General features: G+C 47.1%; 1 protein-coding gene across 1 annotated transcript; it reads right to left on the reverse strand.

Annotated features, from left to right (window-relative positions):
* Nucleotides 1-789: 789 nt before the first annotated feature.
* LOC119373732 (sulfotransferase ssu-1) lies at nucleotides 790-15,411 on the reverse strand. The gene is made up of 3 exons (XM_037643793.2): nucleotides 15,293-15,411; nucleotides 2,839-3,194; nucleotides 790-1,456 (listed from the first exon to the last, which is right to left on the reverse strand). Exons 2-3 carry the CDS (start codon nucleotides 3,162-3,164, stop codon nucleotides 838-840), a joined length of 945 nt encoding a protein of 314 aa, XP_037499721.1. The 5' UTR covers nucleotides 3,165-3,194; nucleotides 15,293-15,411; the 3' UTR covers nucleotides 790-837.
* Between the last annotated feature and the right edge of the window lie 2,293 nt (nucleotides 15,412-17,704).

A 17,704-nucleotide genomic window follows, 5' to 3' on the forward strand; every position in this document is an offset into this window, starting at 1 on the left:
AACGAGAAAGTTTCAGCTGTATTGATTTTCCTTCATAAGAACATGTTGAATCGGTATCTCTTACGAATGACGTTTCTTGGTTTGTAGTCCACCAGATACTCAAAGGTTTGAGCCAGCGCTGCTTAAAGTATTTTTTCCTAGTGCACCGAATGCACACTATTTTTTCGAGGGACGAATGTTGTAGAGCAATATCATACACGCCAGCTACTCCTGGGAGTCGGTAAACAAAGAGATTGATATGATTGCTCTTGTCAAACTATAAGTCTTAAGCAATTTGTGATAAACCGACTGTGGTACTTAGGCTTAACAATTTATTCGCTTTCGTCCAAACAACTGCGAATAGACACCCTGCCTATATTTCACAGAATAATGGAATAGCGATAATGGTAGTATATAAATTACAAATTCAACGCGAGATCAGGAAACTATAAATATAACGTAATTGAATAGGTAGATGAGCGCTTGAACCACCAGTACACCTGTATAGCCTGTGTTACCTAGTAAATGTTTATTCTCTGGGATTCGAGTCGGAAATATAGGGTAGCTTTTCTAATGCACAATCAAAGATGAATATTTATTTGCCGCTTCGTACTGGTAAGCTTGATATGACCAATTTATGGTGTCAACCGCGTTCAAAGTGCTCTAAATCCTGCACAAAGCGAGCTAACACAAATGGCAGCACCGGTAATTTCAATAAAGAAAGGGAAGTATGGCTCGAGTGTATGAACTATTTGATAATTTATTTCATACGAACTGCATAAATTGTAAACTGAACACAAACAGTTCAATTAACCCATGCATGCATGAACTCAAACTTCCGTGCGTCACACGAAGCAGTTACGGCAATCCGGCTCTTTCCCACAGCTTCATGACATCCGTGCCTTGCGTTTTAAATTCAATCCAATTTTTCATCTTCTCGATGTGCTTTTCCTTCAAATAGTTCCTCCAGTCACCGACAACGCCTTTTCGGATGAACTCGCTTTTGGCTGACGACATGCGCTTTTTGCTCAGCACGCTTCGGTACACTTCAACAGATTTCAGAGCCCTCTCGGGCGGGAGAGCGAGAAGGTTCGGCATGATGGCCTTGATGCCCGAGCTGAAGGCTTGGCGCATGCTGGCGGCGCTCACCATATCGGTGATCTTCGTGAAAAGTGCGGTGTCTCGGCGCAACTCCTCCCCGTACTGGTTACCAAGGAAATCGGCGATGTCCAGTACCGCCCCTCCAGTGTCCTCTTTGAGTCTCTCGTAGGTGATGAGGAGCACGTTCTCGTCGTTCCTGTGCTCGTACCACGGGATGAGGTGGTTGAAGTAGTCCCCGCAGCTGACCTTCCCTTCAACGAACACGTCCACGAACTCGTCTAGCGTTGCCTCTGTGTAGTTGTAGACGGGCGAGTCTCGCACGTGGTGGAAGTAGGACACGCAGCAGTCGTAGGGATTCCGAGTGACGTATATGTACCTGCAGAAACGTCACAAAGACAGGAATGGTGAAAATTCGCGGGCAGTGTGCTCAGAGGGGTTGCTGATCGGGCGAGTTGGTCATCCATGAACGTAGCGTGTATTAGCGCGGCACATAAAAGAAAGGGACAGGACACAGACGTAGAGATAGGTAGGCGCCTACCTATCTCTACGTCTGTGTCCTGTCCCTTTCTTTTATGTGCCGCGCTAATACACGCTACGTTCATGGCAGTGTGCTGTTACTATTTTCTCAATTGCACATCATACTCTTCTATATGCCTTCTCCTTTGAGGAGACGGCAAGCTCAATTTGTTGTTCATCTTCCTTCAAGGCATGCGCCTAATTTCAAGACACAAGTCCAGTCTGCCTTTCTTAACTTAGTGACATTTATTAGGCACTTACATATTCTGATAATGCTATTATACTTATCTGTTGTTCATTCCTATCATCTGCCTGCGCATGTTCCGACGAATTCTTCTCATTGAAGGGCGTTCGTTTGGGCTTTCTCTCAGAAAATGTACATAATATTTAAATAAACTTCCTCCCCAATATGGTGTAAAAGGAAGCGCACCTACATTGGGTAGTAAAGGGTAGTAAAGTGTGCTTGCACTATGTGCAAGGCACTAATAAAACTGCATAACGGCATTGCTGGGCGAATTTCTACGAATGAGAACAATCTGTGGGCATCGGATACCCAGTTCCTTAGAAAATATTGCAAGAGAAATAACTGATTTCGGCAGGTTTGGTGTCCATAATGCCACTGAAAATGCTGTATCACTTCGCAGAGCGAGTTACCGCTCAGCCGTTCGTGTAAGCTTGCCAAGTCATGCTAAACTAAACATCTAAGAAGAACACAAAAAATAGTGTCACTTGCTCCATGCGATAGCCAGCAACAATCACTTGGTCGCGCCACTATAAATGCGGTTACATACTCTGGTTGCAGTTAGCGTTGGAACCCTGTGTAAAGTAAGCCAGCTCATAAGCATGCTATCACGTGGTTCTGGGTGTGCAGAATGCAGCTACCGAACAGTCTAAGATCGTGCTCTTTACTGTCTGCCCTTCTGCTTTGAGAAAGAGAACAGTCGCAGTACAATGATGACGGCGAGCACGACCGTCAAGAAACTGCTCCTTGGGAAAACAGGTCGCCCTTTATAGATCCGTCATCGAACAGTGAAGCTTTACAGCTGGTGTTTATGTAAGTGGGATGTACAGGGGCTTTGGCGCTGTTCGCGCAAGACCATTATAACGACACCACTTCGATACAGTCGGGCGTGGCCTGTGCCGAGCGATAACGTCGGTGAAACACGGTCACATTCAAGAAGGTCATCAGCCATAATTGTGAATACGTTAACAACAGATTAAAACAGTGGTTAAGCCTCGTACTTGCTTTGCGGGTTATACGGTTGCCTGTCGAACGGGAAATGAGTCTTAATTGGCCCCGGTCGACGCATACGATGAGCCGACTCGGCACCCAAGAGCTCCAGGAAGGGCGAGCGCAGCATGAAATCCGTGTAGTCCTCGGGTGGCTGGCCCTTGTTCAGCACGCAGAAGACGATGTACTGCGTCCACGTTGTGCCGCACTTCGGGTAGCTCACCACGAATATATCGTCCGGTCGGGCAGTGTAGGTGAGGGCTGAGCTCACGTTGTCATCATGCAGGAAGTCATTGACCAGAAAGCCGTCCACTGTCTTGCACATGTTTCGAAGCATCTTTTTTATTGTAGGGATGATCACCGAGTGCTGACATACGTAGGAAAAGAAAAAGAAAAGCGGTTTTACGGACTCTGGATAATGAAATTAGCGGCCTAACTAGGCAATGCTAAATGTGCCCTTTGTTAAGCCGAACATCCTAACTCAGATCTTTCAGAGATACCCTAAAAAATTCAGGAGCCCTTGTCCTATCGGGAAAATAAGGGCAAGCGAGAGACAAAGCACACTATTTGCACCTGTCAGAGATTACAGGTGATAGGGGTGAAATGCAGCTTCCCCTTTCACTGGCTGCTTCACTTAGACGTCGGCCGGAACAAGATGGCTTGTGGCGGCGGCGGGCGGCGCTTGGCGGATGACTTGTTTTTCTGCTTTTTCTTTCTAGCTGTGGAGGGAGGATTCCCAGGACTCTATTCCCGTTTAGACCATGCATGTGATCTAGGGTCGCTACGCCTTGACAGTTCGTGCATTTGGAAAAGTGCACCCCAGGATACCACTTGTTTAGAATATAGAGGTTTGGGAAGGCATCCGTCTGCAGCTTTTGCCAGATTACTTTTTCCTTCTTTTTCAGAGATTGGAGGGAGGGGGGGGGCGGGAAGCGTTCTCCTGCTCAGTATGTAGTGTTCTAGAACTTCTCTGTATGTATGCGCTGTTTTCTAATGCTGTGTTGATCGTGAGCTTGTCGGCGATAAGCCGTATCTGACAGGGCAATCTTAGCTTTCCGTGACGTCGTCGAGGCGACTTGCCATTTCACGTTGCCCTATTCCATATGTTGCTTGGATATAAATGCACGACCGTCTTTATTGGATGCAGCAACTGGAGTGTTGGGCCGAAGCACGTTGATGACGGTCCAATTCCCGGCGTGCAGAAAGAGCTAGGAGGGGGCATTGCGTAATGCGATAGAAAGAAAGAAAGCAAGAAAGAACGAAAACCCTACAGAAAGGGCGAGCGAAGCTTGGCGTGAGCGTGCCTAACGTACTACTTCTTTTTAATATCTGGGGTTTAACGTCCCAAAACCACGATAATACTACTTCTTTTTCTTTTATTCTTTCTTGCTCTCTTTCTTTCTGTCGCATTACGTAATGCTCCCTCCTAACTGTTTCTGCACGCCGGGAATTGGAAATTGGACCGTCATCGACGTGCTTAGGTGCAGCACTTCAGTTACTGCATGCAATAAAGACGGTCGTGCATTTATATCCAAGCAACATATGGAATAGGGCAACGTTGCGCCTCGACAACCTCGATGAAAGGTCAGATTACCCTATCAGATACAGCTTATCGCCGACAAGCTCACGAACGAGATGGCCAAAGATGTTAGAAAACAGGGTATACAGATACGCATGTGACCGGAGCCCCTTTCAGGCCCACGTTTCTTTGCGCTCGCGGGCACCGGGCTTTTTGCGGTCACACCTACACCTTTTGCGACACTTCTGAGGCAATACAAGCTGCGATTGAAAGGCAAGAGTTACATTGCAAAGACAAGCATTTGTATTTTTAACTGCGAAGCTGTCCTTAGGCGAAGCTTCCCCGTCCGATGGCGTAGCGCTGATCACGTGGCACCACGATGCGGCAACAGTGAGGCTCCGTAGAAGCGGGACAGCTGCGCCGTGCCGAGGGTGGCGAGGGTGAAGCTGGATGGGTGAAACAACGAGTGGCGTGCCAGGAAGGTGGAGAGAGCAACCTTGCAGAAAGAGTGAACCAATGAGAGGCGCGTATAGAGGGGCGACAGTGAGGCTCAGCGTAGGAATTCAGCCGTTTGGCGAGCTGTGGGTCAATGAGTGTCCCGGTGGAGTGCAAAGAGGGCGTTGGTTTTTTGTGAGTTTGCCCTTTCATAATGACCACGAATTCTCCCGACGAAGGAGCCCCCCAACGTGAGCGTCAGCGAGAGCTGACGCGGGAATGTGCATGTCGTCGGCGAGCCAACCGCGACGTTCGCGCCAGAGAGGCCAAGGCTATGCGCCAACGAAAGGAAGACTTCACAAACATACAATTGCGAGTACGACCGGCGGATGAAGGGGGGGAGGGGTCATCAGCTTCGCTGTTTTGACAATGTTCGCGAATTGTAGCTTAGTGGATTTTTGTTTTCGTGGCCTGTGTATGTGTGTACAAATAACACGCACGCTACTTGGGGAAACAGTCATACTATATTTGCTAAATTGTAGAACTAATAAATGCATTATAAATTAATAAAGTGGTGCACGCAAACTATTCATGGCATCCAAAATTTCGCGCGTTATGTATGTGAGTGTGTATAATGTTCACCTTACTGAATTTTGCCGTTTTGAGAAACGGTATGGGCTAGCTGTTCCTTTGTTCTAAGAACAAATTCTTATACATTTTTGCGAAGTGAATTCATGTTCTTGGCAGAAGACAAATTTGATACAGATGTGAGGAATGTTAGCTCATTGTAGTAATTTCGTGAATCGACAACATTTATGAACCGAACACGTAAGCATTTATTCTTATGTCTTCGTCAATATCGTCTAGCAATAAAAAAATATTTTAAAGGGTTTCGCTAAACACTAATTTAATAGAACTTGCTTTACTAATTGGCTATGCGGTCTCGTTGCGAACGTAAAAATCCTATGTCAGATCTTTTTCGACACATATGACCAAAAATTATAATTGGCGAAAGAACATAAAACACATATTGCCCTACCGGCATGTGATTGACTTTTATCATGGAGCGACTAATAAAACTGGATTAACTTGAAAGCCACAGTTCCATTTCTATTATGAAGTCTTTACGAGAGCTCCTCGAGGAACGCCACAAAAAATAATTGTCCCAAAAAATAGAACCTTCGTAAATTAATTTTGATATGACTAGACAAACAGCGTTTACTTATATTATTGGAATACAAAGTCTTTCAGGGCTCTTGCTACAAGATATCGGAAACGTATTGATTGCCCCTTTCTGATGTTTCCAGGTGGTTTAGCTGCATTAGGTGATCCCGTTATTTTATGGTATATCTTATGAGAATTGGTGCTGGAATTTCCTGTCAAATGTTTGGAATGTATTCTGGTGAAATGAGCCTGTTCACGCACTGCGTTTTTAATGGCTTGTCATAAAGTGTATAAACCGATTTCTCATCGGCAAACATTAGTTCAATTTTCAACACGCCGGCGATGTAAGGTATGGCATTACCCCACCATTCAGTCGTGTCTCACGAAATTTCGCACTGATATGATACCGAAAGACAGCCAGTAGACCGAAAGACAGACAAAAAGAGAGCATATATTCACACACAATTTCACCAAAAATAAGGCTCGTTTTCTTACCCTTTCTCAGAAAGGCTTCTCGCTCAAGAGTCGGTTCACTGCTTCACAATGTCTAATAACTGCCATGAGCGAACATTGGGGACACAGGTGGATTGTGTAACAACGAACAAGTAGACTATTTTGGAACCTCGCAGAGTTTGTCCTTATTTACGCTATGCTGTATGCATGTGTATCAGGCCAAAGTGGCAGCGAATCAGGCTAGTGTTCCGGTTACTCGCACTCGCGACCCATTTCTTTAGCAAAAATGATAAACGAGCCAGGACTTTTTTTCCAAGCTGAAAAAGTTTTTTTGTAATAAATCCGTGTGGACTTCTATAATGTACACGGTACGCCCACAGATATGTTGGTTGCCATTAATAAGCGAGTATTCATCTGGGACAACATTCACTCCCTAGCTTGCACAGGTAGTAATCTCAAGTACTAAGTAATTGAGTACAATTACGAAGTAACATGAATGCTAGCGACTTGAGATTTACGTGGATGGAAAGTACGATTCTCACCTCCGTATCTCCTGTAATGTCACCTCTATTATGTAGCATTTTGGCTTCATATCTCAAATAAATTTAAAGTTTCGTTGTCCTGTATGTTTCAAAGTACTTCGCACTCACGTCTACCGATATATTCACCGAAGCCGATACTACGACTAATCAGGCTTGTTATTTGAATTCAATATGCTTCCTTTACATGGCCAAGGGCTAGAACACTACTAAAAGCTTTGCGATTAGTAGTACGCGGATGAACTAATTGTCAGGAGCTATGATAATCGTTTGAGTTTCGAGTACTATAAGCAAAAACGAGCAGGTGTTTTGATGCGTTTCACCTAACTGTTTTAACTTGCCCTAATAAACTTGCTGCAGCTGGTTTGCAGTACCAGTTCATGTGACATGGCTGCTCTGAGTTGTGTGTACGACTAATGCTGCTGCGCAAAATATTTGGTGTGATTCAGTTTAGAACCACTTTCACTTTGTCAAACGTATTCCAAGAGCATTTATTTGCTACATTACAATGACCATGTTATATTGCATTGCATCGTGGCTACATGCTTGAACTTTCCGGAAAAGTCTAGTGCGGCGCCATTGGACAGAAAGAACCCTTTTGGCTGCCGCGCATAAAAATATATTACTGTGGACTGATTTAATGGCGCCAAGGGTTTATGTGCTCCTATGTAGCCCTGCTAAACATTACTGAATATGAGCATGACACTGAAGTACTGGACTGTTGTTTACTTCTTTTCTCGCTAAGTGTGTCAAGCATGTCTCGCGCTTCACAATAATAATAATAATAATAATAATAATAATAATAATAATAATAATAATAATAATAATAATAATATGAATATAAATATTAAATTAGCGCAACTTGCGCTAATTCATGCAAGGATGGGTTACAGCAGCGCCAGTGGGCTCGTTTCAGCTTCTCCTGCTGGGCATCTGTAGTGAATGCTTGGGCGGTCATTGAGGGCGTGCCAAATAACGATGGGGATAATTTTCTATCTACGACGCATGGCAAACCTCGACCATAACAGTTCTGCTCTAAAACTCTTATAGCGCGTATGTTCCACGAAAATTGGGCAAATCCCACTACTTTTCAGCTTCTCTTGCTAATCATCTGTAGAGAATGTTTGAGTGGTCATTGAGAGCGTTGCGGTTCACGATGATGATAATTTTAGATCTACGACACACAGCAAATATTGACCATAACGGCTCTGCTGTAATAGCAATAACTAGGGTTTCGCGTGCGACAATATGATTATAGGAAAACCTTTGTGGAGGGCTTCGCAAATATTGACCATCCGGTGCTCTTTGCCGTCCACTGACGTCACACAGTACGCAGGCCTCTATCATCCCCCCGCCTCATTACCAGCAGGCTAACACCGTAACTACTTTACCATAGAGGCGGGCGTGCTACAATATTGACATGCTTACTTAATTCTACGTCTTGCAACATTTCTCCCAGGCCAACAAAACCATGAGAATAATACAAACGAGAAAATTGTACTCAGAAAAGGAGCCATCATATTAGCTGCACTGGTTACTTGAAGGCAAGTGTTTCTCTAATGCTTTATTTCCTTTTACAGTACGGTGCTGTCTTAGTTAATAGGGGTGCAGTCAGTTAGGCTTTATTTTAAATGACTGTCCTTGGGAGTGCAGTAACTCTGCGTAGGAGCCCTTGTTTACACGTCGAAGGGCACGGTATAATTTTATATGGTTGCTATGGGTATCACAGCTTCATAATAGTTAATGTGCAGCAAATAAAATATGAAAACGCAATGGAGACTTTATGAAATAAAAAATAACCTAAATTGAGCCAGTTAAATACTATGTAATCATAGAAACACCGCAAACTAATTGCAATATAACTCTCCCAGCTGTCATTATCACTTCTCACGAAACATGAACCACCCATCCTTGTCCTGGAGTCGAAGCTTCAGGCTAATGTTTCTTTTTCACGTTCGAACCAACCACACTGTATTAAATGTTCAGCAGGCGCTCAGAAGAGGTGAGGAAGCACGCCAGTCTCAGTTATTTATTCGAGCAATGTAGGAAAGCAATTTTGCTTTCTGGATTCACTAAAATGTTTGAAAATGTTGGGACACCAGTGACACTGGTGAAGGCGCTGGGTACATGTTCGGGGACAACTGCCAACAGCCCCGCATCTAGCCTACAAACGACTTCCGCGCGTCGATACTCCCGTTCACCGCACCAGCCGCCGCCTGATGGGTCTGGAGCCCTATTCGCCAACAGGGACTTTCTGAAAAATTACTGAAGAGGTATTTTGGTCCCTGCAGTGTTGTACTACGCCTAAGTGACGTGGACTATGAGGTCATCCCTGACAGTCACTGGCGAACTCGCCAGCACAAATCGCAAATCGTGCATGTTGTACGAATGAAGCCCTATTGGGCAGATTAACTCGCATTATACGTCTACTACACCGTCTTTTGTAGTAGCGCATCGGGGCGATGCTTTCCCTGGAGGGCGGCAAATGCTGCATCTAATCTGCACAGCGACAACAAAGAAGAGCTCGCGCAGCAAGAGAGGAAGACGAGGTTCACGCCCTTCTTTCTAGGGCCTTCCATAAATAAAGTGAGCTGTCCTATATCCTACTTCTGCTGCTTCTGCGTCGTGACAATATAGAGAGAGTCCTCTTGATGCAACGAAGGTAAATTCAGTCCATCTGTACCTATTATCTGCAAGAGAAGGGCTCTTCATGCCGCACTCAAAATGAGATATTGACCGTCCACAAAGGCTGGTTTTTCACCGTCTGCCTGCGTCTTGTAACACGGGCTACACACACACAGCCATTGAGCTACCTTTTGATACTGCAGGTGGGCTAACAGCATTCATCTTGCGACAATCGCATGATCACTTGAAAAATATTGTAACGGGCTAAAAAGGACAACGAAGAAGACAAGAAAGACGACGACGTTGACAGACCCTGCAAGCTGGGCGCCATCTTGCCAGCCGCTGAGTTTATTCCCTGTATATATATTGTAAATATATTCTCCCCGTAACATCTTTGGTGGAGGTGCGGGGTATTAACTTCACGCAAGACGAAGCTTCGCAGCGGGCGCCTAGTTGCCTCTTCAATGGCGACGGAAGTCAACAATGCCGACCCTTCAGCGGCTACTGTGCGTTCTCCAACCGGGCCGTCAACCCTCATCTTGGAGCCCCCGAGAGACCCAGGTACCTTTTCGGGCACCGATAGTGTTGACGTAGAAGACTGGCTAAAGACATACGAGCGTGTGGGCGTACGTATGCGATGGGACCCAACGCTCATGCTGGCCAATGTGATCTTTTACCTAACCGACACCGCGAAGGTCTGGTATGAAACGCACGAGGAAGAGCTGACCAGCTGGGAGTTATGCAAGCAAAAGCTTCGGGAGCTATTTGGCAGACCTCTGGGACGTCAGCGCTCCGCCCAAAAAGAGCTCGCGTCTCGCGTTCAGACATGCACCGAATCCTACCTTACGTACATTCAGGACGTGCTTGCTTTGTGCCGCAGGGTGGATTCGCAGATGTCGGAAGCCGATAAGGTTGCCCATGTCATCAAGGGTATAGCAGATGATGCCTTTCACCTGCTTGTATTCAAGAACTCGTCTACCGTACAAGACATCATTTCCGAATGCCGGCGCTTTGAGGAAGCTAAGAGCCGCCGTGTTCTCCACCAGTTTACACGCCTACCTAACACGGCTGCTACATCCACTTGTGAAGACCCCCGCCTGCCTTCTACGGAAAGTTCCAGTGATGTTGTCCGTATTGTCCGCCGAGAAATCGAAGCCGCTGCTCCGCTCACGTCACCAACCCTCAACTCCGACAACCATCACGCCACCGTCTCCCTCATCCAGTCCGTCGTGCGTCAGGAACTGGCCAACGTCGGCCTGAACAACATCTGCTCAATTCATCGACCTGAATATGCTCCACCAACTCCACCTGTTGCTGTCACACCGAACCGACGTTTTTTCCCACGTTATCGTAACCCGGCGGAATGGCGCACACCATACGACCGGCCAATATGTTTCAACTGTGGTCGTGTAGGCCATATTTCTCGTCACTGCCGTTCATGGTCTAACTCGACACCATGGCCTTACTTTCCGTCCCATCGCCTCCCTCCCGGTAATCCACGCTCATCGCCGCAAACACAGCCGCTCATGCCTGACACTTCTTTGCCCACTCGACTCAGCCGCTCACCTTCGCCGCAACGCCGTTTTTCCCGCTCGCCCCCATCTCGTCGACCGCCGTCCCCAAGCTCCTTCCGGCGCTCACCTCCGGAAAACTGACGGGAGCAGCTCCTAGAGGTGATGCTGCAATCACGACCCGATGCCAAAATCCTCTACTGACCCTGCCCGCACATCGGAACCTTATCAGTATAGACGTGGACGGTGTACCAGTTACGGCCCTTATTGACACTGGCGCGCACGTGTCTGTTATGAACGCTGACCTCAGAACACGCCTAAAAAAAGTCGTTACTCCTGCCCCAAGCCCTGCGGTCCGAACTGCCGATGGTGGAACAGCTGCCGTGATTGGCGTGTGTTCAGCTCGTGTGACCGTCGCCGGACACCACACATCGGTTATGTTTTACGTCCTAGAACATTGCCCTCACGACCTAATTTTGGGACTTGATTTCTTGTCGGAACACTCGGCCTTGATAGACTGTTCTGCCGGCGTTGTGCAACTCGCTCTACCTACTGCTGTTGGCCCTCCCGGTTGCCCTCCAAGCCGGCTCTGTTCCGCAGACCACCTTCGCCTTCCTCCACGGACAGTTACTTACGTCGGCGTCTCACCTGTACCACCTGTACCCGACGGTGACTATATAGTGTCTCCAAATCTTGAAGTCCTGCTTTCGCAAAACGTTGCGTTTCCGCACACTCTCGTTACTATAACGGACAACGCCTCCTGTCTACCGCTCGTGAATTTTGGCCTATGTCCACAAGTTCTCCCTCGTGGCATTTCACTTGCGGAAATCATGCCGGCGGCCGACTGCCACATTTCAACTCTAAGTTACGACAGAGATTCGTGTGCAGAGAAACCTTCCCCTACTACTCCATCAGACCAAGGTGCCTTAACTCAGATGATTGCACCCGATTTACCTACCCAACATGCTGATGAACTGCGCGCTCTCCTTGCGTCCTTTTGGGACATCTTCGACCATGGCGACCGCCCTCTCGGACAAACGTCAGTTGTTAAACATCGGATTGACACAGGCGATGCGAGACCAATTCATCGGCGACCCTACCGCGTCTCCCATACTGAGCGACAAATCATCCAAAAAGAAGTCGACAAAATGCTTTCTCGGAATATCATCGAGCCTTCCAGCAGTCCATGGGCGTCCCCTGTTGTACTTGTTAAGAAGAAGGACAACAGTTGGCGATTTTGCGTTGATTATCGGCATTTGAACAAGATCACAAAAAAGGACGTCTATCCTCTGCCACGCATTGACGACGCCCTGGATTGCCTTCACGGTGCACAATATTTTTCTTCAATCGACCTTCGCTCCGGGTACTGGCAAATTGCCGTTGACGAGATGGACCGTGAGAAGACGGCCTTTATCACTCCCGACGGCCTTTACCAGTTTAAAGTGATGCCGTTCGGTTTGTGCAATGCGCCCGCCACGTTTGAACGTATGATGGATGCCCTGTTGCATGGCTTCAAGTGGTCCATCTGCCTCTGCTACCTGGATGACGTAATCGTTTTTTCTCCATCCTTTGTGACGCACCTTGAAAGGCTATCGAAGATCTTATCTGTCTTCCGTAAGGCGGGCCTGCAGTTAAATTCGGCCAAGTGCCACTTCGGCCGTCGTGAAATTTCTGTGCTCGGGCATCTCGTTGATTCCTTCGGTGTTCGCCCTGATCAAGATAAAATACGGGCTGTGAAAGATTTTCCTGTGCCAACTTGTTCCAAAGACGTTCGCAGTTTCTTCGGCCTCTGTTCTTACTTCCGTCGTTTTGTCAAAAACTTTGCCGACGTCGCGCGCCCTCTCACTCAGCTCCTCAAGAAAGACGCTGCCTTCGTCTGGGGTCCTGAGCAAGCGGATGCGTTCTCCAATCTGGTACAACTGCTTACCTCTCCACCTATTCTCGCCCACTTTGACGTATCAGCTCCAACAGAAGTCCGTACCGATGCAAGTGGTCATGGCATCGGTGCAGTCCTGGCCCAGACACAACAAGGTCGGGAACGCGTTGTTGCCTATGCCAGCCGCCTTCTTTCTGCTGCTGAGCGCAAGTACTCCATTACTGAACGCGAATGTCTGGCGCTCGTTTGGGCAGTCGGAAAATTTCGCCCCTATTTGTACGGCCGGCCATTCACAGTCATCACTGATCACCATGCCTTGTGTTGGCTTTCGTCCCTGAAAGATCCTTCAGGCCGCCTTGGTCGTTGGGCTCTGCGCCTCCAAGAATTCGACTACTCAGTTGTCTATAAAACCGGCCGCTTGCACCAAGATGCCGACTGTTTGTCCCGATATCCTGTTGACCCCCCAGACAGTTCTACGGCCAACCTTTCTACCAACGTTTTCTCTCTGTTCGCTTTTCGCGACATTGGAATCGAGCAACGGCGGGACACCTTCTTGCACGATATCATCCAAAGGCTAACATCCGCGACGCCCGACCCTTCCCTTAGAATGTTTGAGCTTCATGATGGTGTATTGTACCGTTGCAACATGCGTCCTGACGGCCCCGACAGACTACTCGTCGTTCCTCCTCACCTGCGTCAGACTGTTCTCGCCCAGCTTCACGATATGCCGACAGCCGGTCACCTCGGCGTTTCACGGACCTATGACAGAGTTCGCCGGCGCTTCTTCTGGCCTGGGCTGTACCGCGACGTCTCCCGTTATATTGCTGCCTGTGATCTTTGTCAAAGACGGAAAACACCTACTACCCATTCTGCCGGACGCCTTCAGCCGCTCGACATACCATCAGAGCCATTCTACCGTGTGGGTGTTGATCTCCTTGGCCCTTTTCCTACGTCCACTGCGGGCAATAGGTGGATTGCAGTAGCAACTGATTATGCAACCCGATACGCGATCACACGGGCTCTTCCAACTAGCTGTGCAACTGACGTTGCCGACTTTCTCCTCGAGGACGTCATCCTACACCACGGCGCCCCTCGGCAGCTCCTCACCGACCGAGGCAGCTACTTCCTTTCGAAAGTGGTTGATGACCTCCTACGCTCATGCGCCACCAAACGCAAGCTTTCAACTTCTTATCATCCGCAAACCCACGGCCTAACCGAGCGCCTCAATCGAACTCTTACTGACATGCTATCCATGTATGTCTCCGCTGATCATCGCGACTGGGACACTACGTTACCGTTTGTCACCTTTGCCTATAATTCTTCTCGACACGATACCGCTGGGTTCTCTCCATTTTTCCTTTTGTTCGGCCGCGACCCTACGCTACCTTTCGACACACTCCTGCCGCCCAAACTGAGTTATACGTCGGAGTACGCTCGGGAGGCAATAACGAAGGCCCAAGAGGCGCGCGAAGTTGCTCGACGCCGACTAGCGGACTCGCAGGAAAACCAGAGGCGTGTATATGACGCCCACCATCGTGACGTCCACTACGCGCCCGGCAATCTGGTTCTGCTTTGGTCCCCCACGCGCCGCCTGGGACTTTCCGAGAAGTTACTCCCACGCTATTCAGGCCCTTACCGCATCTTACGCCAGGTGACCGACGTCACCTACGAAATCGCCCCTAGTGACCCCACCGTCGTTCACCCTCGCACTGACGTAGTTCATGTTACGCGGCTCAAGCCCTACCACTCGACTGCCTCCTGATGAGCACCGGGTCGGTGCTTCAGCCGCCGGGAAATAATGTAACGGGCTAAAAAGGACAACGAAGAAGACAAGAAAGACGACGACGTTGACAGACCCTGCAAGCTGGGCGCCATCTTGCCAGCCGCTGAGTTTATTCCCTGTATATATATTGTAAATATATTCTCCCCGTAACAATATATACAAGATTAGAGGCTTACGCTTCACAGCTTAAACATGCTCACGCCTGATGAGCCATTCCGATATTTGATCCGATTTATGCATTTGCTGAAAGCAAATGCGTCGAATTTGTGGCGAGTAAGTTCATTTAGGAGCAATGTACATAATACTAATGAGCTTTATATAATACACTCTAAAAAAACCTTCATTTCTAGTAGTATTTGCTGAAAGCAAATGCGTCGAATTTGTGGCGTGTAAGTTCATTTAGGAGCAATGTACATAATACTAATGAGCTTTATATAATACACTCTAAAAACCTTCATTTCTAGTATGTACAGGCTGCATGATTAGGTTTATGTCATTAAGAGTTATTTGCACAGTCGTTGACGTAGGCTGCGGCACTGAGTCGAAAAATGTTTACTCACCACGTAGCTATGAGGAACGAGTGCACACTACTTTTTCACTAAGTGATCGAAAGCCTGCCAGTATTCTATCGGATGGGTGTCTTCATATACGTGGCACGTTCGCGAGTTTGCCGGTGTTTGAGGTTACATTCTCGCAAAAAAAAACGCACATGTGCACCTGTGTAGCTGCAAAACGGAAATGAAACTGTTTGCCTCAATAGCGTATCCTGACTGCTTGTACAACCGGATGCTGGCAGCCATGAATAAAAACAACTTCCAAAGCAAGCATGTGGTATTCTTTAAAAAAATTGTTTAAGTGGAGCGTCATGTTTACAATGGCAGGCCCGACGAAAGTAACGCACGTTTTTGCTTAGGAAGACTTCGGTGTTCGTCGAAGGCGCCATCAAATAATAGCGGTGCGCATCGGCTCTTCCCTTTTTTATTTCATTCAGAATTTTTTATTTGCTTGAACACAGCGCACTACACGACTCTGCATATGCACAGCTGCCGTTCGGCTTTAGAATTAGCTTCTTGTTTGACGAAAAGTTCAGGTCAGTGTTTATAACGACGGCACTTGACATGCGTTCCTGAAAAACTAATGCCAACCAATAAAATTTCACTTGCACAGTGCAACAACGCAATTCACTCCATTTACGAATTATCGCCTGAAGAAAGCAATTCGGGGTATTCAAAACGCGCAGTGATTTATAGCTGCTTAGTCTGGGACACTTCGGAATGAGAGAACATGTTTTTATACTCGGCGACTACGTATCTTGTCAGTAGAGCAAAGGTTGCTCGGCAAGTAGTACGGCAGCTTGCGGCTGATATCGATTTTGCTCATTCGCATCGTTACCACGTTTAAAAAATTATATACACGTAAAATGTGAATGGGAGACACATTTCGATTGTTCATTGTACATTCTAGCGTCATATTACGAGTATATTTTTCTCCGCGAACTAAACAGGGCGTTTGCGGCCACACAGTGACCCACTACGTCATAGACACCATGTTTACTTTGGAAAACGGGCGTGCTGAAAAGGTGGTGCTGTATATGAAATGGAAAGAAAAGGACGGCATTCTTGCAAAGCGAGCAATAACCGTATTTTAGCTATAACTTCGCGCGACTGTTTGATTATAATTATAAAGAAAGCAGCATTTATTTCAACAAAGCAAATGAGAAAATTTTCAGTAAACTTACTATTTGTTCGCGCGGTAGCAGGCATGCGTTTTGGTTCTGTGGCTTCCACAGGGCTGTCAATAAAAGGTGTCGCCGAGTATAGCAGGACAAACGAGATGCTGACATGCCCACTGCAATGGAGCCATATCAGTTATCCAGTCCTCCGCGGTGGTCGCCGAGTGGCCGTAAGTGTTTACTGCGCTCGGCTGCTGACCCGAAAGTCCCGGGTTCGAGCCCGGCGACGGCGGTCGCCTTTCTATGGAGGCGAAATGCCACCGGCCCGCATACTGTACAATGTCAGTGCACGTTAGAGAACACCAGAAGGTTCAAATTTCACGATCCCTACACCACGGGGTAGCCTATATAGATATTGTGGTTTTGTGATTACCATATTAAATTATTATTATTATACTTTATTCAACCAACATCCACAGAACGGCAGGTCTTGCTTCTCTGATTCAAAAAGAGATAGTGCATCTGTGTTTGCGCCAAGAACTCAGCAGTTCGTTGTAACAATAGATGATTACACATATATAATTTCAAAAAACAGTAATTGAAGCTTTGTGAATGCTAACGAGTATACAAGTAATCGACTAGTTACAACACTATATTAAATGCAACTGCTGACTCGCAATTCATTACATATCATTGGTTACGTAAGGCTGGCCTACTACAACCGGTGGATGGGAGCCGTACACAGGTTCGACCAAAAGCGAAATGCCTACACTTCTGATAGACGTTCACAGAATTCCTGTTACGGCCTCTTTTATTTTCTCTTCGATGCATCTGCCGTCAGCTCATTCATGCAGCACAGCGCCAATAACGACATAAGCTACTCTTGTGCTGGGACAACTGAAGAATTAACATATTTTCAGACACTACACCAGGACTGCGCCGTTCCGAAAAAAAAAAACAACGAAAGAAGCAGGGACATAAGAATAGCCAGAAGATGGTTAGAGTCTTGGATGAAATCAGGTTCCCAGGTAACGACCACAATCCGCAAAAAAGAGTCATACGGAGAAGGTGCAGGTGGATTTCAAAAACTGGAAATGAGGTCCACCCAAATTTCGGATGTGGAGCTTGCAAGGTGCCCCTCAGCCTCACTCGTTTTGGTGTCCTTCAGTCTAAGTAGGAACTCAGGTGAACTCGGAAAGGTACCATCATGGAACAATGAGACCGTGTAGTCGCACTTTTCAAGAGGTACGGAATACGCCAATGGGACATATACGTCCCACATTTTTCTAACAAACTAAGC

Source organism: Rhipicephalus sanguineus, chromosome 11 (genome assembly GCF_013339695.2).
Source record: "Rhipicephalus sanguineus isolate Rsan-2018 chromosome 11, BIME_Rsan_1.4, whole genome shotgun sequence".
Lineage (NCBI taxonomy): Eukaryota > Metazoa > Arthropoda > Arachnida > Ixodida > Ixodidae > Rhipicephalus > Rhipicephalus sanguineus.